General features: G+C 40.5%; 2 protein-coding genes and 1 long non-coding RNA gene across 8 annotated transcripts; 2 read left to right on the plus strand and 1 right to left on the minus strand.

Moving 5' to 3' along the window:
- Nucleotides 1-1,080: 1,080 nt before the first annotated feature.
- On the minus strand, nt 1,081-6,926 carry LOC111263759 (MFS-type transporter SLC18B1; the record flags this gene model as incomplete). The annotated part of the gene is given in 3 exon segments (XM_022839136.2): nt 1,081-1,275; nt 2,160-2,423; nt 5,957-6,926. Coding segments are annotated over 3 exon segments (690 nt in total), but the record flags the coding sequence as incomplete, so codon positions are not given.
- A 760-nt stretch (nt 6,927-7,686) lies between these two features.
- LOC111263760 (uncharacterized) lies at nt 7,687-8,867 on the plus strand. Its single transcript, XR_002682423.2, has 2 exons — nt 7,687-8,533; nt 8,698-8,867. It is a non-coding gene; the product is annotated as an uncharacterized LOC111263760 (long non-coding RNA).
- Nucleotides 8,868-18,215: 9,348 nt separating this feature from the next.
- On the plus strand, nt 18,216-26,534 carry LOC111263761 (myophilin). 6 transcript variants are annotated; one of them, XM_022839139.2, is made up of 8 exons: nt 18,239-18,367; nt 18,697-18,826; nt 19,625-19,719; nt 23,540-23,649; nt 23,784-23,889; nt 24,371-24,472; nt 25,408-25,504; nt 25,933-26,534. In XM_022839139.2, exons 3-8 carry the CDS (start codon nt 19,675-19,677, stop codon nt 26,040-26,042), a joined length of 570 nt encoding a protein of 189 aa, XP_022694874.1. In that variant the 5' UTR covers nt 18,239-18,367; nt 18,697-18,826; nt 19,625-19,674; the 3' UTR covers nt 26,043-26,534. The 6 variants fall into 6 exon arrangements, with proteins under 6 accessions (XP_022694876.1, XP_022694872.1, XP_022694874.1 ...); XM_022839137.2 differs by lacking the exon at nt 18,697-18,826 and having other exon boundaries at nt 18,217-18,367; XM_022839138.2 differs by lacking the exons at nt 18,239-18,367; nt 18,697-18,826 and adding an exon at nt 18,431-18,527.
- The last annotated feature ends 606 nt before the right edge of the window (nt 26,535-27,140 follow it).

Below are 27,140 nucleotides of genomic sequence, written 5' to 3' on the forward strand. Positions count from 1 at the left end.
GCAGGGTACAAAAGTTATATCGTTAACGTTTGTCTCTTTATTTTATATTTTAAGGTAATTGCATTGCATTATAGGGTTTATCTATCTATCTATCTATCTGTCATACTGCTCAACTGTTCCTTTATTCCGCTGTTTTCTAACTTCACTTACAAATGCGTAGTATTATTGCAAACTTCTGTAGACGAGTATGAGAAAGCATATTGATGCTTCCGAGTGAATTGAAATTAGACATCTTCGCGAGATTGACCTATCATGTAGTATTGATCGAAATTTGCTTTGCTGTATGATCTTAACATTTATGAACATCTATAAAAGACTCGGTAAACAAAAAATGTCTCCAATATATCATACATCTGTTGCTACTTACGACCCCGCAATTTATACTTGCTAGCAAACATCACTTCTACAGGAAGTCTATGATCGCACATGCGACTACTATCAACGACGAATGATTCGAGGACAAACCGGAGCTAACGACGTGCTTATGAAGTTATTAAACCCAACAAACAAAAAACTGTTGACTTTTACTAATGTCCTGCAACTATTAGGGTATGGAAAAATCCCGTCAAGACGTAATTATGACGATCAGATTAAATCCTCTTTGAGTGGTTGCCTTTCGCTTCTTTCGTCTCAGTTACCTGGATTTTCATAAATTCTATTGCTATTAAAGATAGGATTAAGACATAAAGGCGCTTATATTCTCACAACTGTTTTCGATATTGATTGGCCAGGGGCTTCAAAAAAACATTGACATAGGTGTCCCTTGCCGTACCGAAATCATTAGACCGGTTTTTAAATAAACATAATTTTTTTACAAGAACTGAGATTGCTGCAGACGCGCATTCGTACTAACACACCTTAATGTTTATTTTGCGTGATCGCCGAGGCGTCGCAATACATAAAAGCGAGATTGACTGATAAATAGCCAAACGACATTATCATACCGTTTATTATGCAGTGCCTTTTAAAAAGCGACGCTATAAGTTAGCCCAATTAATGTAATGAAAAGATGTAATTTAAAGTTTATTTGTCGAATCAGCTATCTATGGGAGGAGGCAAGTTCTAGGTTTCATGTTTTACCTTACGAAATTTGGCGGATCCATGGTCGTCGGTGGCGGCGGATGATGGCGGAAGTACAACTATAGTGACTAAGGCTAGAGCGATTTCTGCACCTCCGAGGGCAAGAAAAGGCGCGTTAAAGTTGAAAAAGTCGCACATGACGGCCCCGACTGCTGGGCCTACAACCACAGCTACCCCATACACAGTTTCTAAAATCTAATACCAAAATGATCGTTCGTATTCTCGCAATATTCGACTCCAACGCAGGCTTAAAAGACGCTAACTATCAGATGCTTATACGTTAATTATATATAATTGGTTACTTTAAGCCGAATAGACTATAGAGAATTCAGCTTATCGACGTCTAAACGTGCTGGAACTAGTCATGCGATGTGTACTTAATGCCTGACGCAAGAACAGGGCTGTAAAAGTTTTAGAAATCTACAGAGCGCTTCTATTACTGCACAGATTGGGCAGATCTTTTAACTCTCAGGGCAGAAAGAGCATCGTACGCATTTATTGCGCCGTCCCCATGCTTTACTGTTATCTAGGATCGTGAAATCATAGCCTGTTCATGCGTTCTGCGTTTTTAGGTCGAGTGCACGCTGTCAACACTTTTACGTCCTATCACCACCTTCATTCGTCCTCGATTCTGATGGCGATGATAATGGATGGGACAAAAAGACAAAGCTAAGTTTTATGTCGAGGACAAACGCTAATAATAACTGTGATGCAAAACACAAAAGCTTTGGTATGTGACGATTCCAAGCTATCTTACGATTGGGGACCTGTCCGTAAGATACATTACCGTGACCTTCATTTTGTAATTTTTATTGTGAGATTCTCGGTTCGTATCCCATGCATAATCGGCATGGTCTTGTACTTGAAGATCTGTCAATAATATGCTACTGCTACTATAACTAAAAGTACATGATAGATCATAACTGTAGATATTCTTAGTAAAACTTTCATAAATAGTTCACCAGGTACTTTGAGCTAGACGAAAAAATACTAAAAAATAACAATAAAAAAAACAAAATCATATCCAACAAGAGCTTATAGCTGTTACGTCCAAACCGTCACGTCAGCTTTTTACTGACCGGAATCATCGCGTAAGTCAGATGGGGAATTTCGACACCGTTGATTATATAAACGAGGACCGAGCCTGTAGTCCCGCCCACAGACTGAATAGCTCGGACCATTATTAGCGACACCAAAAATACTCGCGGATTCAAATTTAGCGTGTTAAGGAAGGCCGGCAGTGTACAGAAGGCCGCATCGACAATCAACGAGACGATTAGTAACGACTTATCGCTCATGATGTTCCACGTAGATATCTTTGTCGCCAGGGGACCCGTGAAGATCTATGGAACACACAAATGACAAGCATAGAAAATTGTATGTTATTACGCTTCTTCACAAACATGGACATCTTTCATGGACACCGCACCCTCATAATGATGGCATCTTCCCATTGGCCAAGCTCGCCGTCATTCGATAAATGACTTAAATCTATCATTATAATCGTACATTAATGTTCTATGAACATAACGAGTGCTTAAATTATCTAGGCAATGGATGGACTGGCTAAGTCTTCCTGAAGATACAGCAGAAGTTATTGTTGCTCAAATTTAAATGGATAGAGTATGTATATAACAGAATAGTACATAACACAACCTAAGTTTTGCGGGATTTCGCTAAAGGGCGCGTTCACCTCTTGGGTGAACTGTGAGCTGCGGAAATTGAATAACTTGGCCTCTCAATGAAAAAAATTGCCAGCCAATAGATAGCTAGTAACCTTCTTAATGGTTGGTGTTTAGCAAAGTGCAGTACTTGTACGGCGTACGTTTGTCGTGCTACGCGTACTTTTTTTGAATCCACAAAACTTATCTACAAAGGTAGGTTATCGGCATCTATTGACAACTGAGCTTTACGATACTAAAATTAGGGATCTTGGTGCGACATTAAAAATCGACTACGTCGCTAAAGAGAGTTGTTGCTTTTGTTGGGCAGGAAAGCTTGGCTCTCTTCGAGACGCTGTTTTCATTGCCTGACCTAAACAGGGCAATAGTACGAACGTACGTGTTAGAGTATCACATATAGACTTTCATAGTCGCGGAGCGCAGGACACATGCTATATGATATTAATAGATATTTTGTTAGCTCGGTTCCAGGCGTTTGCAGTTTGTATGTTTTCCCGCGCTCTGTCAGGTTTTCTGCGTATTAGATCAACAGTAAAATGATTTATTTTATCGGATACAAGGCTTGTCCAACGCAATCTGTTAACGCCTACGTAGTAATGGATAATAGCTCTTGGAACTTTGGTGGAGGGGCCAATATGTTTATTGGCCCTGACCAAAGCTGTAATAGCAGACCGTCGAGCGGCTTGTTTGCGACAGTTACAATGCACACTTCAAGATGCACACCTTGGACTCGACCTATATACGTTAGGATCTTCAATACGTATATAATAAATTGCCCGGTTTCACCATTTAATTAGGATTTCTCGCACATATAAAGCGTCTGAAAACATCTAATAGCAAAATATAAACTAGCCTAAAGCAAGTAGATAGTTCCTTTGGCTGAATCTTTAGTAAGGTCACGCGATAGAACCAGTTTCCAAATCTTTTAACTTTAAAAATTGATTGATATACGCTTGATCAAGTGTGCGCATTTGCACCCCGTAATTCCGTGGATTTTGTTCGTCACAGAAAATTTACTCGCCTTAGTCCCACTATCAGAGGGGCATATTTCCAAATAGTAATTAGCTGCGCTGTAACATAATAATAACAGGATACTTATTATAATGTTTTAGAAGCGCGGAAGAATAAAGTACTGTTAAATTCAATTTTTTACGCCACCACTGCAGAGCCTATTCACTTCAATATTCAGTAAATATATCATTTCAATGCCACTGGGCCCATCGTGAACACGTTTATATCGTCGCCATAGTGGTCAGCTTCCGAAGTATAACGCGAGGTTTCGGTTCGACGTCGTATCGGACCATGCTGTATTCTGCACGGTGAGGTAATGTAGTTCGTACACGACACCAGAAGATAATTCATATGTTTAACGGCTAAACAGCAAATTAAGATATGTCGTATCTACAGCGATGACGGTGACGATGTATGTTAAATGGTTCGTCGATACACACTGCTATTTAACTCGTACAGAAGAGGACCTATCCAATTCAACTGAGACCCACTCTGACGAAATGGCGTTAGTCAGCATCGAAAGCTCCATTCGAGTTTCGGGCCGTGAATGTTCTTACGTGAAACTTCTCCTCGTGGCGCGATGCGCTCATGCAGCCTCAATCATTTCGTACATATGCATGCTTCTATGCTTCGTTTAAATGAGAGAATGCCTGGGACTGAAAGCTACAAATATCGTGTTTATATGGGCTCGCCGTCATCGGCGCTATGCCTATCACGGAATACACCATATTATAACATGCATTCGGTTTTCTTGTTCATACGAGAAAGTTAACGTATGCAACAGCATCTTAGGCCTTCCAGGTATCCGGAAGTTTGCAATTCTAGAGTGGGGATCATGCAAGGCAGTGACCGTATCTTTTTAGTTCACGATATTGTGCTAACCTTCGCAGACGTGCTGAGACTCACAAACTTCCTGAGATGAAGACCCGTCACGCCGTTGCGGCCTTCTGTAGTGACGTTATCTACTTGAATTCGCTATATCGACTTCAGTCATTGTGTGTCCTGTTTGATACAGAGTGAAGAAACGGTTCAGCCGATTTTCTCTATCGTTCCTAACACATTGCCTCTACGGTTGTTTCAATTTATGACATTTTGAAACGGTGTTTCCTGTCGTGCATATTATTTATCTGAGCCTGAGATGTCATTTCTACTTGCGGAATACCGACAGTGAAGTCGGGCTTGCTTTTCTATTGTGCCTCTGCCAACAAAACCTAATAGTCGTTAACTGCTAAATTCCAATTGTCACAGATTGTGCCAAGCAAAGAACTGTGTTAACGTCGTAACGTTATGAAACTTTAGTGTAAAATTTTGTTTTGTTTATTCGATCTGACATATTGTGTAGTAGCGTTGTAAACTAGTCGTAAACGCTTACAGTATATTGTTGGCCATAACTGATGCGGATACACGTTTCAGCTGCGGCGCCACAAGTCTCCTGGACGCCTAATGGCTTTTACCGCGAAAAAATTCTATCGGATAATATTGAATTTCGCTAACGGGCTCCGATTCATGAATCTTTTGTTTTGCATCTATGAATAACGTTAGACATCCAGCTGACAAGTCAGAAATGATTGTCCTGAAAACTCACACAGCGGTCGGTCAAAAAAGGCTCTATACTTTCCGACACTCGTTAAGCGGAACGCTTTATATCCGTTGATATTCTGTCATAATTGGCGTCATTATGAGTGCGTATTCGTGTTTAGACATCGCTGATTTCTGTCCGACCGTATTATTTTTGAGGCCGCGATGTTCCGCTGGCCCTCGAGCTCATTTATGGCCAACTTCGCTATACCCCGTCGGAGTAATGAAATGAGCCAACCTAAACGAGAAAACACTCTAACGAGACACGCTGTTGAACCTGGCTCCCGTACTTCAATGCAATGGCATACCGTAAAACGTTAAAAGTTTATGACTGTTTTCATGCATATGCGAAATAAATAAACCTATATTCTTAGGTGCCAGATTTTCTAGCTTGCCTCGCGTAGCCAATGATAGCCAAGTAGCAATGAATTGTTCTGAGTCAAACCATTGTCTTCGCATAAGACAATCTGCAACGCTATCAAACAATCCTATATGATAATAATAATGTTCACGTTTGACGCACGCGCGCGTCGTCAACTAACAGCTTTAGGCTGTTGTATTTGTTGTGGTCCTATTGTATGTATCGGCAAAATGGCGATACTAACCTGTGTTAGTGGATATGTGGCGAGCACGATGCCGTACTCGAGTTTGGAGTTGCCCATTTCAGTATTATATTCGCCAAAAAAAGAAACCAAGTGGGAATACGTTGCACCAAACATAAGAAGCGATGCGCAGATAATAAGGATCACTCGCGCGGAATGGAGCCGGTATCTTCTCTCGGAGCCTATTCCGGCTTCCAGGCTTTCAGATGCGCTCTTCTGACCTACTACCTTCATGCTGCTCACGAATGACTTGCAGGTCTTTGTACACTACTCTGATCGAATTCGTTCTTATATAAGCCTTGGAATGCTTCTTCAGAAATAATTGCTGATATCGCGTGCTACAGACTAGAGCGTCACGGATAGCCTCCAAAATCAGACGCTGTTAATGTCGCCGTAAGTGCTAGTGTTAGAAGTATGTCACTAATAGCTGGTTTGAATCTGGAACATTTAACTAGTATTTAATTACTATCATTGCTAGAAGCATCACAATTCGACAAGCGCCAATTAGCAGTCTGTTTTTTTAACAGTCTGGAGTAGCCAGGGGCCGAGTAGAGTCGAACGAGCGCTCCCGTATTACTACGAAGCTGTAAGATGCCAATCATACGGGAAAGTTGTCGTGTGTCTTGATGGCCTTCAATCATCTACGCACGTAGCGGGCCCCCAACTAACACTCGAAATTTGTCACGTCAAATTCTGTGGAGCGCTTTGCTGTGTCGTTTTTCTGGTGTCGCTGCCTCGTAGGAAATGTCGAATAGAAGTTCAGAAACATCGACCAACAGAAATCACCACACTCGTTTTCACAATATAGAGCTCTTCTAAAGCATCCACCACGCAACTGACTCTACAGACTGTACTCTTAGGGTCTGCCAGCTAGAGAAGATAATGACCACCGAGGGGCATAAAGGCTGTCCTTCTTTTACTCAACCGCCGCGCGGTACATCGTGGTACCGTCGTCACTGCGATGGCCCTTTCTCACCGTTCTATGGAGAGCATATATCGCCAGACCGGTTCGAGATTACACAAAAGGCACTTCAGCAAAAGCAGCGGTCACGTCGAATAATCTGTCGATCGGCATAAAGCCCTGGCTATCGAAATGATGGACGTGATCTGAGTGCACATTTAATGTTAGGGCAGACTCGATCGAAACGGTATTGGGCTCGCCTAAATTCCGCCAGGAAACATAACAACGGGATATAGTCCCTCTTCAAATGATATAGACCAGCAGAGAACTAGTCACAGGTTCACTATTTTTACTTATCGCCATATAGAGGATATGCGTGATCATCCAATTCGCAACGATGTGTTGGAAACAAAGTCGCTTTGCCTCGGAGGTGTTAAGCACACGTTTTAGCCTATTACACACAACTATTCTGATTCACAGGCGACCGATAGACTTTGTGTCGCCCGTATATCCGACAAATGATAAAACCTAAAGTCGGAATAAGCCAGCACGTTCATGCAATGACCAATCAGACTTCTAGACAAGCTTTATCAGCAACTTGGGAGCTGTGCCTTGAGTACGTCGCATGAGACGAGCAGTTGAAAGATTCACCGACCCATTTTATCGTTTTTTTCACTTGCCCGAAAAGGTAGACAAACAGCTAGTTAAGGAGGTTGTTTTTATTTGTATGGGGTCGTCGGCTTTCACTTCGTTCGTTTATTATTCGAATACAAAGAGAAACAAAAAAAAAAAAAAAGAAAAACGTATATCTCATTTGTGGGTCGGCTTCATATTTACCTATCTCAGTTAGTTTAGAAAGATGAATTAACAAGAGATCAACAAAAGATTGCGAAGGTGGCATTTCGATCAAAAAGGGATAAAGTTGAGAACTTATCGTCGGGTTTCTGCTTTAACTAAGGCGCTATAGAATATTAGAAACAGCGCGAGATAATTAAAAATGCCGCTACAAAAAAAACATTTGGAGATCATTGTTAAATAGAAGCGAAAGTATATAGGTATTTTCGGCGACTTCTTTGTAGTCTGAGCTGAGATCTTATTAGATATGATTGTGCTCGCGTTAGTGTGCCCTAAAGAGCGGTAGAACTTATCTCCCACGAGGCTCATGAGTGCTCATGTTAGTGTGCCCTAATGAACGGTAGAACTTATCTCCCACGAGGCTCATGAGTGCTCATATCACAGTACGACTGTATGTACTTACGTTTGTGTGCAGCTTTTGGTAACAAATACATCTATTTTGTATTAATGATTATAAACGGTCAGTCTTGTTTTTAGGGAGTCGTCCTTCTACAGTATGCATGCAAGATTCCAACTTCGTAGGGCACGGTTTTATCTTTTTAAGCTGAAACCTTGTTTATAATTTTTTTGTTAGAATCATTGTGCTGCCTAAGGACCAGTAAGTTGGTCAACAAAGTTGCGCAACGGACCACTTAGAAATTGCCAAAGAACAGACGTCAACCATCCAAGTGAAATGATACTATGTATTCCTTGTTTACGGAGAAAAAGCCAGTCATCCCGCTACTGCTTATATAAGCCAAACTGAAGACTTTGTGGACATAGCCATGCGTGAATATACGTTCCGCTCAATAGAATAGCTTGAACAGCCTTCGTACTTAACTTCGGTATAACGCTAAGTGAACTATTAACGCATTCCGGAACAAACACTATCAAAAAAACCGTCTATGTGCCTATCACTTATTGCTAATGAACAAAAACAACTAATTGGATTTCAGGAGACAGTGTTACAATGACGATTTCGATAACCACTTCAATATTGATATTCCAGGATTTCCAAGGACGAATGAGTGGTAAGACGTGGCTAATCCTGTTTCAAGCAAAATTAGAGGTCAGGGAACAGGAGCAGGAATCAAATGGCAGTTTTGTTAGGAATCATTGTAGATTGAAGTTCGTATCCAAATAAACGCAACCCATCGGTTTTTCTTTTTGTTAACGTTAGTTATTTATTTGTTATTCCATACGACACAATGTTTATCCTTTTTTTAAACCAGTGCAAATAAATCCTGTGATTCGTACAAGCTATGATCATCTAGATAAGTTATATACAAGCGTAACTCTAAACCCCGTTATCTCATTACGATCGGAGAGGAAAATAATTGGCAAAATTAGAATAATCAGTTGGCGATAGTTTTTTTTTTCGTTTTTATTGTAGCTAGATTGGTGAAACGACGCGTATAAAATATTTTTTCTATTTCTTTTAAACAGATATTACAAAATGCTAGGTAAATTTTCAAGGATGAGAAGTAAGACAGTCTCTATCTACGATTTCTATGCGAGTACTACCCAGCATAACGAGCTCAGCGGCAAGTCCTCTCGTTGATGAGAGAGACGTCGTGCCACTTGAGTTAACGAGTTTACTTAAATATAAATGTAAGTTAAGAAAAAATAGATCAATGTAAATAAAACTTGATACATAAGTGATGGAATAAGAAATTAAATTTAGCCTAGCCTGAAAATTCCCGATACTCCAGTTCCGTAGCTGAAACATGAAATGACAGATGCATGTACGAAAATCGCTTATTCGGTAAAAGGGCAAAATTGTTGTTTCTCGTCGGCTAATAGTTGGAATACCTTCGCCATACCTGCGTGTTGGAGGCACGCGACAGTTGATCTCATGTCACCATGACGTCGGTAAGTGCCATCCATTATCAAAACCTAGTGGACCCTTAGAAAAGCGGTACCATTCATGTTGCGAGCTCATTATTAAGAAGTAATAAAAAAGCTTTAATGATATCACACAGTTGAAGCACAATAGAAAAATTATTACTGTTACTTTATCCGCAAGTACTTATAGACACAGGCAGATACGAACAACCCATAAAAGCTGGAACAGTTTATATTCCTTCCTATAGGGAATATATACCACAAGTGAATCAACTCTGATATTGATTTAGACGCTCTCAATCGATTCAATTTCAGAGAGCACTTTTAAGAGAAGGATCTGGGGCGTTGGTTTTTTTGTCTGTTTTTTTTTTTTTTTTTTTTTCACTTGTTATTGTACAAGGTACGTATCAAGGATAACACACTTACTTCTCTACATCTGCTCCCTATTGATACCTGCTGTTGATACTGATCTTTCGAAATGTTTTACGAAGCAGTACATACATACATACATACATACACACACACACACATATATATATAAATAAATGATCCAAGTTTTGTATTGTACAGTGCGAGACCGCGCCCACATCCGGGCATGCCCTTAATTACGACTACTATTTATATTCACCTTAATAAGTGTATAAATACTTGAACGGCCCGAGAATTCAGGGATTTAAAAATGAGCGATGTTCGAGTCTAAGCCTAGACGGCTTGTCCTACACTGGTAGCCAATCGTATAAATCAAAATTTAAATAACGTATTTAATATTGAGCGTCTTCACAAAGATATTTCTAACGACAACAAAATCAACTTGTCGCTACGCTTCACCCGAAGCTCTATTGCGAAGATACCATGTTCAACTGAAACAATCGAAGACTTTGAACGTCAGCAATTTCTTCCACAACTGTTACATAACAGTGTAGCAAGAATTCGATATTATCGAATAAGGGGGATCTGGGGCGCCATTTTGCACAGTAGAATTATAAACAAAAAAAAAACATGGATGACGTTACTGCTAGTTCATTGAAGCTGGTGCTATTCTTATGATGAACGAGTGTGACTGATTGCCTTAATGGAAGTCGTCATTCTTGTCTACCCTTGCTGCCGCGGTGAGTCTTAGGCAGGTTTATGGGTTTGCTCGAAAGGGCAAAGAATAAATGTCAGCGGGCATTTTTTTGCGACCTTAGACAGGATTAATGGTTATCTCTACCGACAATACGCACTTGAGCATCCATAAGTAACAGCAACTGTAGCAACTAAAAAGTATAATATCCTCAAATTAATATGCCATCGTTGATTTCTTAGAGTACGACCACATCGTATTCAACAGGCTATTTATTATATAGTGGGTTTTTTAAGGCTTAATCAACCTAACGAAGATAATCGCACGTATTTTGCTTATAACAAATAACACATTTGCTTGTTAATAAATACGTAATGAAAAACTAATAAAAACGACGAACGAAAATACATGTGTATGTCTTATATACATATCTGTATATTGTACGTGATATCTAAATGCGGAATACACCGTACCTGTAGGATTGTGTATTTAGTCTGTTTGTACCTTAAATAAAGAAATAGTTTTAAAACGCCGCCTTCTTGTATCTGTAAAAACGTTTTGGTAGCACAGCTAGAACAACTAATGTAATAACAGGCAGCTCGTCATGGTTCATTCCAAGGGTCATCTTAATAGGGTTTACATACGTGCAAAGTTCAACGTAATAATACATTTGTCGTTTTACAACGCTGGGTGACCCGTCCGTGAAGCAGTAAAACACCGTATCAGCAACGTTGATTGATTATGTGCAAGATGAATTATTCGTTTGTTAGCCCTTGTAAACATTAAGTCAGAATGAAGACTCCTGCACCTCTTCACAAATTAGGAACGATTACATTAGTTCTTCCCTTTTTATGTTCTCTTTCCACCGTAGCTATTCATGACTTTCTTCTAGCCCTCCACCAGATGATGTACATCGTCTCGCCGGATGATAGCTATAATCTAGTCAAGTCTAGCGCAGCGTCTATGAGATTTTGACTCTATTTATAAATAATCAACGAGAGAAGATGATTTGGGAAACTGGATAAGAAATTTTGAACGTTTCGATTGTTCCGTTGTCTAGGTAGGGAAGGCAACAAAATCTCGGCAATAAATCTGGCTCCCCTCAACCGTTCCGGCTTCCGGCCCAACCCAGGTCTGAGTCAGTGACTTTCTCTAATGATAAATTTATTTATACTAGCCCGTCGCGTAGATACTTTCGATCAGCACACACATGGTAATTTTCACTACTGGATATAAAAGACATTCTTATTAAAATGGAAACCTTACGGTACAATCAGGACAACTCTGCTCATATACATTAAGGGCCATTTGCCAAACAATTGATTTCGTTATACTGATGGTCTGAGGATCAGGCGATTGATTCGAGAAGTGGTCTCAGTTCGAATGAAAATAGCTTCGAGGGCCGCACATTTCGAGATTGATAGCTGTATTTAATCGCTGGATATTAAGCCGAAATGTGATCGATCGCTTTTAAGATGTTCAATGCTTTCATTGCTCCGTATATATTTTGAGGTCATCAACCTGTTTTCATAGGCCACGCCTAGTGGTTAGAGATGTGCTTAGATATTGTCCGAAGATCAAGGAAAACATGTCTTAGACGTAAGCCGGTCGTTCTTATTGGACAAAGAATCTGACCAAACGAATGAAACAATGGAAGGGATGGCCAGCACCAAGAAATTGCTTTAAGACTAGTTTTATGGAGATGTTTTCTCTTCAAAAAATATGTGATGGCCGATCGTGCCAAACGCGAAAAGAGTAAGGTCCACAGTATGAAGTGGTACGGCACAGTCGTGTTCGGGGGCTTAATAAATGTTTCGAGCTTTGTATTCGGTATTGCCTTTTATAAGCATTCCTTCAGATGGCTAGCTTTGAGGACATGGACGGGTACGCTTGCGGCCGATTCCGAATTTAAGCCACTACGTGTCCTAATGTTTAGGAATTTGTGGTTCCCACTACATCATCGTGCGGACTATTGCTAAAGCCCAGTCATAGTATTATACATACATTGTGAGCTCTTATATAACAAACCACTTTTTGCGGAGGCCAAATTATTTGAAATGGTCCCAGTTAGGTTATGAAAAATAAGCTTTTTACAGAAATCATAGCAATGCGGGATTTTAGTTCTGCAGAAACGTTTATAAAGTGCATTGATGAGCTTATGGCTTTGGCAATCAAACACCCGGAGTAGACCCGTATCGTTCAGTGGCTTGATGGTACCAAGCCTTTTGATTTGCAATATCACATATTCGAATGTCTGGTCCAAATACTTCCATGATATCTATATTCAATCGTATATATTGAGTGGTCGAGTGAACAGCGACTGTTTTGAAGCTGAATATTCCAGCAAATACTTTCACACTTTCCACTAATATAAAACTAAATATATAATAATAATTTAATTAAAATATTAGCCTTAATTAGCGCTACTTTGGTCGATGCTGCTGTTTTTCTGCTAATGCCATAATCCTATCGCTCTAAAACTTCCATTATTTCTAAGCAACAAGTTGCGATAAGTTATTTTTGCGTACCTTTACTATTACTAAATCAACACCATTAAGAATGTACTGCACTGGTAGAAATAGATGATAGTCTCATCGAGAAAGATTCGGTCTTCACGGTGTGTGCGTTAAAATTTCCCATCTAAGTTTTCTTAATATTTTCCAGAAAATGGCATCTTTTCTATTCACAACAATTCCGGTCGTTTTTTTCAATGGCTCGTCGTAGTGTGATTATTGTGAAGATGACGGCAACCGAACACGTCGCATTACCTCCCTTGGCGCCAACGCGTGCTTCGCTCAAAAATGTATTTTTTTTTTACTGCGGATTTCTACTTTTTTTACTGCGACCTATCTTTCGTGGACCGTTATCTATCGCTTTAGAAACAGCCCAATTTCATTGCATTTATGTAAAATTTCGCAGACGAAAACAGGATCGAGTAATTTTTTTTTGCCTCAATTTGTGTAGTATTTAAAAATTTAGTTTATGTTACGGCCAACAATAGTTCGATCTTTGGCGATATCATGGCGACTCAAATTTTTAGAACAATTCTTTTCATAATTGCTCAGCCATGACGAAATGCATCTTAAACATGGACATTGCCGGAATGAAGGCAACATAAATATATTTAGGTGTTTCTTACGACATCTTGATCAAAGACAGCACACATTTTTAATGGCCGGCATTTGTGTCTTCATCGTAACAAAATTGGAAAAAAAAACATCGCATTTTTGCTAAAAATGTTGCTCATCTCCAAGGTGCCCTGTCGTCTGAATAAATACACTCCCATAATTTGCCTGCTGCCAAATCTGAAGTTTCAAATAACACCAGCGCGGACCTGATGATACTTCACTGCTGTGCTAGCTAGGATATGTGATGCGAAAACTATTTAGCCGTAACAATGGTCAATACTTTTTTCGATAAATTAATGGCTGCAGTGTCATGTTTTTGTCTTTCGTTATATATATATATATATATAACGAAAAGGTGTAGAGAAGTGCAGGTACTAATGAGTACATATGTAGGCTATATAGGCTGCTTATGAGGATCAGTTAACCGGCTAACTGAACTATAGTAATACATCCCGTTGATCGGAATCGTCGGTACAGGTTCTCCATCGTCAATTTCCTCTCGAATGTGCGTGATATGTCTGGCTATTAGTGAGGGAGGCGTAAAAAGTGGGATTTCCCAGAGAGAGAGAGAGAGAGAGAGAGAGAGAGTTGTCACAAAAACGATATTATTTCAGGGACCAGCCGGATATACCTCCCTATGAAGGCCAGAGACAGAGAGGCCGCAACTCTGGCTGATGGCCAATAAGTTTTTAAACCCATGGAGTAATTTGAACGGTTTTGTGTCAAGGAGTTTGCTTACCATTAAGATCGTCAAGATGGAAGAGTCAAACAGTTGCGCGAACAGGCGCTCTAGGTGGAAAATTGACGACGGAAAGCCTATACCCATGATTCCGTCCAGGTGGGCTACTGTAGTCTTCACATCGCCGATGTTGAAACAAGCTAAACGCTGCCTCATGCGCCGATCTCGGCAATAGCTTACATTATCTATGACTACGCCGGCTTCAAACGCCTAACGGTCCTCGAAAACAGACAACGTCTCTTTTGCGATTCAGGCTATTACTCTATGGGTTAGGAACAGGTGAAACACACGAGTGTCGTAGCTTATACTTACCAGAACGAACGAAGCGCACGCAATGCAGCTCCATAAAATCTTGGTGAAAGGTCGTACTGGTGGATCCGCAGCCAGTTGAGGTGGCCAGCGCTCATTTCACTCGTTCGCAAACTGCGTACATAATCCTGCTCCGTGAAGAAACGGGACACTAGTCTGCGGACGGCCAAGCTCGGATGGCCACCTCAATGACAGGGAACGGCGTGACTAATCACGACAATATCGAACGGAGACCCAGATCCTGAAATTGGGAAAAGACAATTAAATATGCAATATTTGAGTATATATAATATAATAATGTACCACCGAACGGATCATTTACATCTTGTTTAATGTTGAATCTCTTCGTTTTTTGTGCTACACTCAGGTTTTGCTGAAATTTGAGAAGTTATCACTTAAAAAAACAGTAACCTGATTATATCAAGCGTTCAGAGTGACCGTTGATCACCTTTCGAGGTGTTTTCGGTATTTCTACTTTTTTTAAGGACTGAAACTCCTTAGCACCGATATCCCCACAGTGGGCAATAAGTGGTGGAGATCGGCTTCTAACGTACTACGGGTGGATAGTGTGATAAGGTCTGCGTTGGTTTGAGAACGAACTTCCGCTATTCCCTGCACAAGTCCTACGAAATCCAAGGACCTCTGTTGAACCCTTCAGTTTGGTATTGTACGCGCTGATTTTTATCGTGCAGCTAAAAGACACGTAAACAACGAACTTCAAAGCCGCCGTATGTTAACAATCACTCAGATATTATAGAGCTGTTATAAAAGAAAAACAAACTATAACTGTTTTTCCCCAAACTAAACTGGAGCTGCTCGTGGCTCCTCAGCGCTTGAGCAAGTATCAATTCTCTTACTTTTCTTTTCGCATGTCCCCGAAGCTTTCGTCAACCCTTCTTCCTTACAAGCAACTCAGTGGTCCCCTCTGAGTAGTCCAGTATAAATGAACGAATACCAGTGTTCTCTAGTTTGTCGCGACCAAGTAGGCTCTGACCCCATCTCCAACTCTCTTCAGGCCGTATCCGCATACTTTACTTTTTTTTCTTTTCAGCCGTAAATTTGTTTTTAATGGCGGCTGTGCCCGTTACACAGTACCAATACTATCAACCTTTTCCTTAAGTTTCCTCAAACATCGCAAACAATTTCTAACGCTTGCGTTAGCATTCGTATAGAACCGCTCGTAGAACGGTTATCGTGAGCTCAATTTATGAAGGCCAAGACCCTAAAGATGATCGCAGTTCCTACTAGGTCAAAAACCTCTTTCTTTTTGAGAAAATCTTTCAACGATGCGTGGGTAAGTTTGAGTCCTACCACGACGCCAACGCACTCCTATCTCCCTACCAGCTTTTTTAGGGCATTTTTTACCGGGGCGAACCTGACGATTCGGCGGTTCAGGTGTTTTTTGACGTAACTATCTAGTTCATGCAGTTCTTTTGCGACTATTACCTAGCCCAGAAATAGCTGACACTACCTGTTTGCGATTTTCCCAGTTATAAAATCAACCGATTCAACCACTTGGAAACTCCATCTGCCTCTGTGCAGCGTCCTAAAGACACTGGTTAGGATGTTGTCCCGAAGTCCATTACATTTTACTTCAAGGTTAATTCTTTTATACATGTAGAATATTTGCATCTGTACCAGAGCTTTGCTGATGACACCCCGATACTGAACAAAATTAGAAGGCGCTCAGTCGCCGATGATCAGGCGCTAGCTAACGTTAACGTTTCCGCTATATTCGATGTCCAGCGCTCCCTAAAGCTTGCACCCTATGTCTCCAAAATATCAGCGGTAATTGCAAGTATACTCGTTCTGCGTGTTTAACTGCTCGCTTCAGATTAATGATATCGTTCCTCTTTTTAGCCATTTCCTACAGAGTCGCCTCATTTCCAAATGCCTCCGTTTTATCTTATTTGGAAGCGACAAATGCTTAAAGCAAATAAGAATATTTGCTTTAAGCATTTGTCGCTCTATGTGCTTGTCTGGGGGACGGACACAAAAGGAAGCTCAATATTTACACAGCAATGCCATACGTGCCATTCCCCATTCCAATATTTTCCAATGCCAGAGTATAACAAAAATTACCTTTCAGGCTTTTATCGTACCTAGATTACCTAGATATCGTACCTGAAACCACAAATCTCATGTTACGCTTATTTACTGTATCCCCCTTACGCGCTAGTATCTCACGATATCAGTTGTCTATATATATATATATATATATATGTATAAATAATACAAATTCACCGCGTTAGTCATAGCTGCCTCCCACGGTAGACATTTTAATTAGCTAATTAGTCTAGTACCGTTAAATCTAGCCGAGTACTATCTAGCTAACTGATAACCCGTTCCTCTCCTCCCTCCATAGAAATTGTCATTCCTATTTTTGCTGGTTTTTACTTTACCTTTTCATATATATCCCTGCAACCGAGTCAACTATACTGCCACTTACTAGCAGATACCTTGACAACGGACGAAGCAGCTTGATCTATACAAACAACACATGCTTTGTATTAGATTTAGTTCGAATGGAAATGGCCGGCAGAGGTCTTAACAACTTAAATTTCCAGGACGAAACAACATGTGTGCCCACATTCGGATCTAAATCCACGTGTCCGTCAAATATACACTACGCCAACCATCATCGGGAGGATCTAAACGACGTTTATACGCAACTTCTCGGACATCCTACTTATGCCCCCATGCCAATTAAGACAGATGGTCAGACTTGAGACAGCTGCGTAGCAGGACAGAAACGCAGAGCAAAAACCCGGAAGCCTTAGCCAGCCTAAACGGATTAAGTGTACTAACTATTTGATATAGTAAAATGTTTTTTGGATAGTTTCGACGTAGCATGGAGCTCAAGAGGGCCAATCGGTGTATTGATAAATATAGTAGATATCTGGCTGATAATTGGAACACTTCTCACAGGCTTTTCGATAATCACCATCGCAGGTTCTAAAAAAATTTATCTTCACATTGTAAGCAAATGATTATGATGGAGCTTTGGTAATAAAAAGTGTTCTAATCAAATGTAACTACTTGGTGCTAATATTTCTGTTTCAAGTACCTACTCCGGTTATCCATACTGTGATCTTTCGACACTGACACTAATAGAGGGTGGTCTATAAAACGGAAGAATGTATTCGTAGCGTTATGCGCTACACAAACAGTGAAGACATCATACGATCTATGGTATCATACGATATTTTGCAGTTGGTTGCGAACTTGTACAGGATGTGTTACAACTAACTTCGTAACAAAGCAGGCCGAAAGCTCTAGCCCCGAACCCGAGGTAGGCCATAGGCTCTAGTTCACTAACACCGTCGGCGTTTTATATTATCTCCTTCTTCATTTAAGTGCTTTCCACTCTTGCAGCTGACAAATCGCGTGGCGTATACACTTCCTCATAGTAGCGCTGTGCCACTTTCCTTTACCCTCGTTATTTATCGGCCGCGATCACGGCATGACTGAGCCACAGACATCAGGCCGCTGTTAGCCATTGCGCTGAGTCCGTGTGTTCTGATAAGAAGCGCTCAGTCCGAACAAGACTGTGGGTTTGAGCATTCTATGTGAGACCCTCGAGTACGCATATCGGGTGAGCTGACCATACAAACACCCTTTCTCTTAGACCGGTCGTGTACTGCATGCGATATCCTAAGAATTAAAAGGCCTGACGATTTCCTTTATCTCCAAGCAGATGTTGTATCTATGTAAGTTGGAATATGCACGGAATGTTTACGTTAACCCTAAGGAAGGTAATTATGCTTTCTTCCCATTCACTTCTTCTTTCTGAAGCCTTACTTTCACCGTGCACACGCAGATCGTTTTGTTTACGTGTTACGTGAATCCAATCCTCTGCATCACTTTAGTACGCAAACGATTCTTATGATGATTTAGTCATTATAAGCCATTCCGTTCTTACAGGAGGTATCCAACACAACAAATTTGTAATGTAACCCAACTCGATGCGCTCACTCTCTGTACTTGAATATAAACGACACTTAGATCTCATCGTACCCGCCGTAAGGGTGCTTCGTGGCACCAGAACATCAGAGCAAGTAGTAGAAGACATTTTTTTCATTTAAATTTAGGTTTTATCTAAGCATGATCCAACAATGTGCAGCTTGTAAAATTAGCAAAACATGTGACGCTAAGCAAAGATTGACATGTTATTTGTAGAAATATTAGAGCACTAGATTTCCGAGCAAAAATTATTATTATTGTACTTCATTTATTAGGTGATACGTTATAAAACGGTGGGGAGCTAAGCAGTTCCCTCATTTCTACAGGCAGTTACGGTCATAAGGACGTGCCTTTTAAGTTGCCGACTGCGCAGTTCGTATATGACCTTTGTTAAGTTGAGTTACGCTGTAAACGTCCGTAGATTTTAACACTGAACATCTTATGACAACATATATATCTTGCAAAACTACCGCACACACGTGTCTTCCCTGGTATCTTTATGGATAGCTGTTTATTGCGAAACGCCTCGTCCTAAAATCTAAATGAACTAATCAGATATAAGTTCCACTTTACTCTGTTCGTTCACATTCAACAGCATCGCAAAATAGAAGTTGCATGAACAAATGCCAGTAGCCCACTCGAGGTTACCCTGCAAATTAAAATCGACACAAACGCCTCATTTGTGTCGAATTAAATCCTTTGTAGAACTTTTTTTTTTTGCCCTATCAAATAGAATTACTAAAAGGCTTAGAGTTTGAAAGTATAAAAATCTGCTAATAATCTATGAATCTAAGAATGAATAGGATGCGTTTAATGGAGAGGGAAAACACTTTTTTTTTAACGGTTTATTTCAACTTTTACAAACGTTCTTCCTGTCTTTTGATTGTAGGTGTATCGGAAGAGGCTGTTACAATTATCAGCGTTTAACTCTATTGCACGATGAATGAGATATCGCCTAGTACTAAAGAGCCTCAGCCGGGGGACGTAAGTTCTTACATTATTGATATCACAATATAGTAAGCGTTGTTGCGGTATAGATTCAAACCATTCTGATTCTATGATAGGACCTGTCAAGAAATTGTGGTAGGTAGCCATATTTAGACAGCACCCACTAAGTGGCTACTCATCAGTGTTATCCTCCATGTAGACCTTCAGTATTCGATGACCACAGGGGTTTTTTTTACGACGATTGGTTTGCGAGTCATCATATTCGAGATGCGGTACTTATTAAAAACGTAGTTGCAAGGTTCCGCCATTTCTGTTAATTAAATGTAAACAATAACAAACATCCTAGACCTTGTTTCGAAATACTGCTTTGCAGTAATCTTAATTTGTCTTTAATTATCTAAACGTAGGGTACACTAGTCATGTCTGCGTCACATGCAGTTTCACTTAATAGCTTACGCAAAAACATGCTTGGCAAGATCTAGATAGGTAAGTTTGCGCATTTTGGAGTTTCAACAACCTTATCACATACTACTTGAACTATGTCAGAAGAGTATACAAATTTAATTTTGGCCATATTTTCATTCAGGAAGATTGTCAACACATACATTGTTTAGCCAAAGACGTCACAATTTTACATTGGCTTTCCATTGTCCTGGAACTACGTAATCGCTTAAAACTGAACAGCTCACCGTACAAAACTTCAGAAGTGAGCGTATTAACCTAAATAGCTCAATGATTAATGATGTCTAACGCTGGCTGACCCGTGGAAGGTCATGCTGATGCCCGCTAGGCCACAGACTCGGTCGTTGGATGCATGTAGAAATATGCGCGGATAAGGTGTTTACGAACGTACATATGATCGTTTAATTTTCCTATGTGTTAGTAAAATCTGAGACTCACTCTGTTGGCTCTTGCCGATGGTGTCGTTGCTGCTTGCATAGACATTTACATTTATATCTTGAAGTTGTTACATTACGACACCGCTCAAGCAGGTGAGCGCCTACGCAACTGTGCCCGCAAGCCTGGCTTTGGCGACCCTTAGATCTATGAAAATTAATGAGCCGATGCTAAAAATAACACGCTTTCCTAGTTTTCTACGAAACGAGTATTGGGTAAGTACTCGCTGCTACTATTATTAGCCCTTTTGCTGCTTCTCTTTTTTTGACAACTCTACCGTCATCAAAGACAGATTCAGCGGCTAAGAGGTATCCGGATTACGTGCTTAGTGCAACTCTATGACCATAGCTAGCGTACTGCATGCTTTATTAATTCTTTGAAATAATTAATTCATGTACAAAGAGGGCTATTGTAATTCATTTAATTACGTTTCAGTAAAAAGTGTTCATTGTCGCAATCGCTTTATACGACATGTTTCCTGGCAGCGTACATACAGATGTCGGTCTTCAGCCGACTGCTTCGATTTGAATAGCGCGGCTAATTGAGGACAAAGAAAAAAAACAGCGAGCCGGTAATAGTTTTGTCCTCTGACAAATGTTTGACAGCAGGCAACGCTGTTCAGAAGGCAAAACGAGTTCTCAACTGTGGTTTTAACAAAAAAGCTGAATTTGCCAGCGTGTCAAAAGCCGCGTGCAGAGGCCGTAGTTCAACTAAATAAAGCTGCGCTTTCATTTCGCTCTTGTATCGAAAAAGCAATATATCAATTATCGCTGACGACTACCGAAAAGTTCAGGGCCTTTAAGGTATGGGTGGTAGAGGGCGGCGTGGTCTAGACAACTAATGTACACGTCCCTGGGTGAGTTGACGTGGTAGCCAGGAACATGCGGCCGTCGCTAACCGCAAGCCGAGCAGCGATGCTTGACGAAATGTAAAATCCAGCTGAGTTTAACAGAAGCAGCAGAAAGCTTTATATATACATTTGTCGTACTCAAGACAGGAAAACTTTGAAAGAAACACACGTAACCTCAAGGTCTACAGATACAGCTAAAACTACGATATATCCTGTGCTTTTGCACTTTGAACTTGCGATAACTTAAATTCCAGTTTGACGTTTTTTCTTACCCTGCCGGTCGTAGGTGTACGGATTCAATTGTACTCATTTCCCTCCGGGGCTATAGCCTGTCAGAAAATGACAAAAAGTAAAGTGTTTGCGTTGTGAGGTAATTATTTTAAATGGACAATAGATATGGACGGTTTCCACTGAACCCAAACTAGTGACCCTTTTATGGTTGATCTAGGATCGCTTCTATGTTGTGTTAGTCAGTGAGCTTCGCGGCACGAATATAGACACGGATCATAAACGCGTAATGGAGTTTACCTAGTTCCTTTCAAAAGCATGCATTTGTCTCGAACTCAGTGTTGCTCTATATGCTATGGCCTAACTGCGTATGGCTGTTATTTACTACCCTAGTTACATCATCTTTTGTTTCCCAATGCGTACATAATAATCTACTTGTTTAGTAATGATGAGTAGAGAGCAGTAGCAGGTTTTGATTGCCCCGGTTATCTCTAAATATGCTAGAACAAATTGCCACTAGATTTGAATACTTTCAGATCAGATGAGAATGAGATATTATTATCGGTGTTATTCAGGACGTAGCTTGGCGATCTTTATACCTTTTTAAAGTACACCATCAGACTGAGCATGGTCGTTACTCAGAAGTACGCATTATTGCTATAAGCAGAAATTTTCCCATCTGCTTAAAGTCGGACTGTAATTTATGTTAAACACTGATGGCAATGTAAAATAGCGTGTATAATATGGTAGTTATATATCCATCAGTTTCAACAAGAGTCAATTAGCTGCTCTGGTCGATATAACCCATTTGTTTTTCATTTAAATATCTCTCTGCCAAAGTACTTCCATCGCCACTGATAGCGAACACGGTGGCGGATCGCCACTTCCTTTGCTGTTTTACTCTGTACCGTTAGACGATTAGTCCACGCTGTCGTTTGAAATATAATTTTGTAACTTTTGTTTGTGCTTAATAAGCCTTTGTTTGCCGCTCATTCTACGGACACATGTCACCTTGTCGCAAAACATTTGTTTCAAGCGTCTAAATGCTCTCATCTTTTCACACAACCATATACCATACATTTCTGGTTCTTAAAGACCGTTCTCTTTCTAGCGTAAGGGATCACCAAAATATCCGCATGTCTTCGTACGCAGTCGTCTGGAAATTCATAAAAAGAGCGCGACTACCGTGATCACTCGTTGGTAATTTGTGTTTTTCTTTGTACCGGCCGATGATTTATCCCTATATTTGTGGCTGATTGAGAACGAATTCGAATGCGGAAAAGCTCCCACAGTCGTTCCAAACTCATACAAAATGTAATGATTGTTTTTACATCAACATATTGCCTATGGCGTTTGGCACACAATCGAAGCCCACGTTCATAACGTGACGCGTCAAAATATGTGGGCGATTAAGATAAAAGAGACTCCAGTTGGCTGACAAACGTTGCTAAATTAAGCGCGTTAGATACAGACGATTGTTATCCTATCTTTTGCTGAAAGGCTTAATCTAATATTGAATCATGTAATTTCGGCTAGCCGGCTTTATTCAGTGTTATCAGTACGAGATCACAAGCGCAATTTAGAAAATGCGCACACACATGCGAGAGATACGCGCTATACTATATAATCAGTCCTCTCAATAAAAGACGCCGTCTCCAGTGCAACAACTTACCGTATCTAAGCATGCGTTGAGTAAAACAATTGGTTATTACCGATGACTTGTATCTGGACGACTGACGACGTCTTTGTTTTATACAAACAAACGTATAGACCAGACCTCTAGTCGTGGCTTAGCAATGGTCGGCCCTTTGAACTACGAGAGTTAATTAGCAATTATCCTTATAATTATCCTATAATTTGCATAACATTTCCGATTTCTAGCGTGATCCCAACAAGGAGTCCCGGATTCTTATGTGGATTTGGAACTGTCTTGGCAAAGTTAGCAATACAGACTACGACCAATATCTTAAAGATGGCGTCGTTCTTTGCCAGTAAGTATTCGCATACATTTTAAGACTCCTCTCCCTTCTTTTTGGTATCGGTTCAGCAATGAACAATAATAAAATTACATGTTTTCTGTGCTTCTAGAATAGAGTCATACTAGCCTTTATCCTCTGTGTTTCAGCCTAATGAACTTCTTGGAAACGAACTCGGTACCAGGAACTATTGAGGCAGGCACAGATCATAAAACAAAACGGGTCAATATCGTTCACTTCCTTCGGGCAGCCCAGGTTTGTCATTGTAATATCCACTGATGTTTCCCTCAGGCGTTCGGATGCAATAAGCAGGTTTGCAAATAGCACGTAGCATAATTTACAGCGCATTATATTCAACAAAAAAAAAAACAAGGCACGCACTATAAGTAGGTCACCATAAAAACCGTACAAGTTGATTTAGATTTGACGACGAATGAAGGGAGAACTTTATTTAAGCTGACCGTCGTAATAAAATACAGGTGACACTGCCCTGTTTTTTACCCTCTTAAACCAACAATGGTTCAAGGACCATATCGTCCATACAGTAAGGGAAAAATTCAGTTCTCAGATCATTCTGCCCGTCATCGTTTCTAGCAAACGCACGTCAATCGCCGCTTTTTAAGCTTAAAGAATCAAAGCTCCTGTTAGCCGTGGGCCTTATGTATTATTGTACTATATTGTTATGACTTGAGTCATTAGTCGTGGTCATTGGGCGTTGTCTAAATTGTGCTTGCAGGCATACGGCGTTCCACGCGAGCTTTTGTTCGATCCCGAGGATCTCCTATACCTCCGTCATGTTCCTAGAGTGACACGCTGTCTATACGCTCTTGGACGATGTGTACGTACGCATTCGTTGTACTTTATGATCCATACATTGTGCTTTTCCGAATTTTCGGGACGTTTTATCATCCCTGTTTTATTTGTCATCGCGTTTGCTGCTGTGGATGGTGAATGCTGTGGGTGGTGAATGCTGTGGATGGTGCTGATGGTGGATGGTGAATGAATTTTTGCTAGAGTTTTTTTGGTCATACTTTCGATTCGATAAAGTGGCCCCTTTGTCAAAAAAGCTTCTATCGTAAAATATCGTTGTAGTTTGTAAATATCTCAGTTCTTAGTGTCTGGTCGGTCTTAATGTCTTGTAGACCCTACCCTTTAGAGCATGCCATTTGCAGTAATCATGTTGGAGTAGATAAATTAGATTTTAACATCATGAAAACAATAAGGTACATAAACTCAAGTACTTCTCCAGACAGGATCTGTCTTCTAAGACTACATAAACTCCAGCTGATTATTTAATTATAGTTGTTTGAAAAGCTTCCACCAACTGATAGTCCTATCTACTTGCCAGGGGAAAATTATTTTTCCAAGAGTAATATACCTCACGTACGGCCGAATAGTACCTAAAGAAATCCTATTTTATGTGGGCTTCGTGCCACCGTTAAATCGCAGATCCTCAGCTATGCGTCCGAACAACCCGAATTTCATTTTGGCAGTATTTCGGAATGTTAGGAATGAGCAGCTGCTCACTGTCACGTATTTTGTGATACCACATAGACAATGTAGCAATAACCGAACACTATTATATGTCACCTCAGTGACTTATAATAAACAAAGCTCGTTATCAGTGATTTAGTTTTTTCACGGGCAGGTAACGTGAGCAGGGGCTTTTGCGAATGTCTCCTAAAACAAAAATCTTCGAGTTAGAATATTGAGTTGATGCTGCCAACTGAGCTGACGGTCAAAATGGTACCATTTTGTGTAACTCTATTTCAGGCCGAAAGCAAACCTGACTATACAGGTCCGAGGCTAGGCGAAGAACCTGCGGATCCTCTCAATATGGCGACACAACGCAGAGCAGGAATGCCCGTCGGTCAGCCTTTTCTTGAGCTATTTTAATTACAATTATAGCAACATTTGACCTGCCGATGGCAACATTGTCTATTCCCAATAGACAATGTTGCCATCGACTTCGAATCGTAGATATGCTTCAGTCTACGTATAAACACTACGATTTTCTATAAAACGTTCTTCGGGCTATTATTATGTTAACAAGCATATACGTTTGATGTTCAGTCATTTCGAAGAAAAGCGTGCCGCCCAACGATGCAAGCCCGTTTCGGGAGAATGTGGTAAAGTAAAGATAGATATAGAAGAATGTTTCCAAGATGCGTTATTAAGATCATTCGTTTTTCCTAAAGCCCGCGTCAAAATGGCGGCACATGGTCAAAACTGTATGCAAATGTAGCATACCTATTGATCCGGACCTGTTTCTAATAGAAAGTTCAACTCATTTCACAGGTGATGACATCTATGTGGCTCACGTAGATATTAAGTCGAAGATTCAACGGCTGCGTCAGCAGGAAGCAGGACATTTACCCGCACCAAAGACATTATCCTTGTACCGATAGACATTTATACAATAAAAGCCACACGAAGCAACGAGCGGCAGATAGGTTTTGCAGCTACAGGATTTTATAGATAAAGAACACTGCAATAGTCCATTTATGTCCCGTTCCTCGTTTGCCGTTCCCGCTTCTATAGCCTGAGTTCGGCTTGCGTACAATGGCATAGAGGTCGCTGGTTTCGTTTGATATTTGGCGAATCTTGTACTTCGTTTGCAATGATGGCCGGGTATCGAGTCTAGCTCTGGTCATTTCAACTGTGTACAACTCACCGTGTAAACCTTTTTGTTAGATCAACTTAGCTGTACATGGTTATTTTATCAAGCTCCGTGTTCCGCCAATGTTAGATAACCCTCAAATATACAGTGTCTTTTTTGTGTACGAGATGAAGGTTCAAGCAATGCGGCATCATAATAGATCGAATTCGTTTCATGTCCAAAAGCAGCATGTCATTGAAATAGCGATAATATTTGCGGTTCAATAAAGTTCTTGTAAATACCTAAAGTGTTTTCCTTGATGTTTCAATATTAATTGAAGTTGCTGTAGGCACCAATGTAGCCTATCCTGGTCCTATTCAGTTTTTTGCTCGATAAAGGTGTAGAGGAACGATGGCGGTTCCACGCTTAAGACTTACATTGCGGAATACGATTTTCCCGTACACATATATGGCCCAGACTTATCAGACCACCTTCTCACTGTTGCAAACGATAATTTGCTTAATACACGCTAACTAATCGCATCCCGTAGTATTCTTAGATGCCCATAGCATATACGTGCCATATACATACCTTGCTGGCCCGAGGCCATAGTAGCTAATCCGTAAAACCTGCAAGTCTAGCAAACGTTAAAGACAATATTGATAGGGATATTTCGTATGAAGCCATAGAACGCTACGAAAGATTCGTCCGTCGCTTACAGCCTCTCGAAAAGTCGCCAGTGATTAGCAGAACCGATCGGAACTTCTAGCAAAGAAACGAAAACGAGGCGAGAAGCCTGAAGTCTATTATATTATGCCTGTATCAAACTAAGGCACCATTAAAAGTGACAGAGCGAGACAGGTCAAGCGCATGCTGAAACTCCGTATCTTCAAGGTGTCAGAGGGTC

Source organism: Varroa jacobsoni, unplaced genomic scaffold (assembly GCF_002532875.2).
Source record: "Varroa jacobsoni isolate VJ856 unplaced genomic scaffold, vjacob_1.0 scaffold_789, whole genome shotgun sequence".
Classification (NCBI taxonomy): Eukaryota; Metazoa; Arthropoda; class Arachnida; order Mesostigmata; family Varroidae; genus Varroa; species Varroa jacobsoni.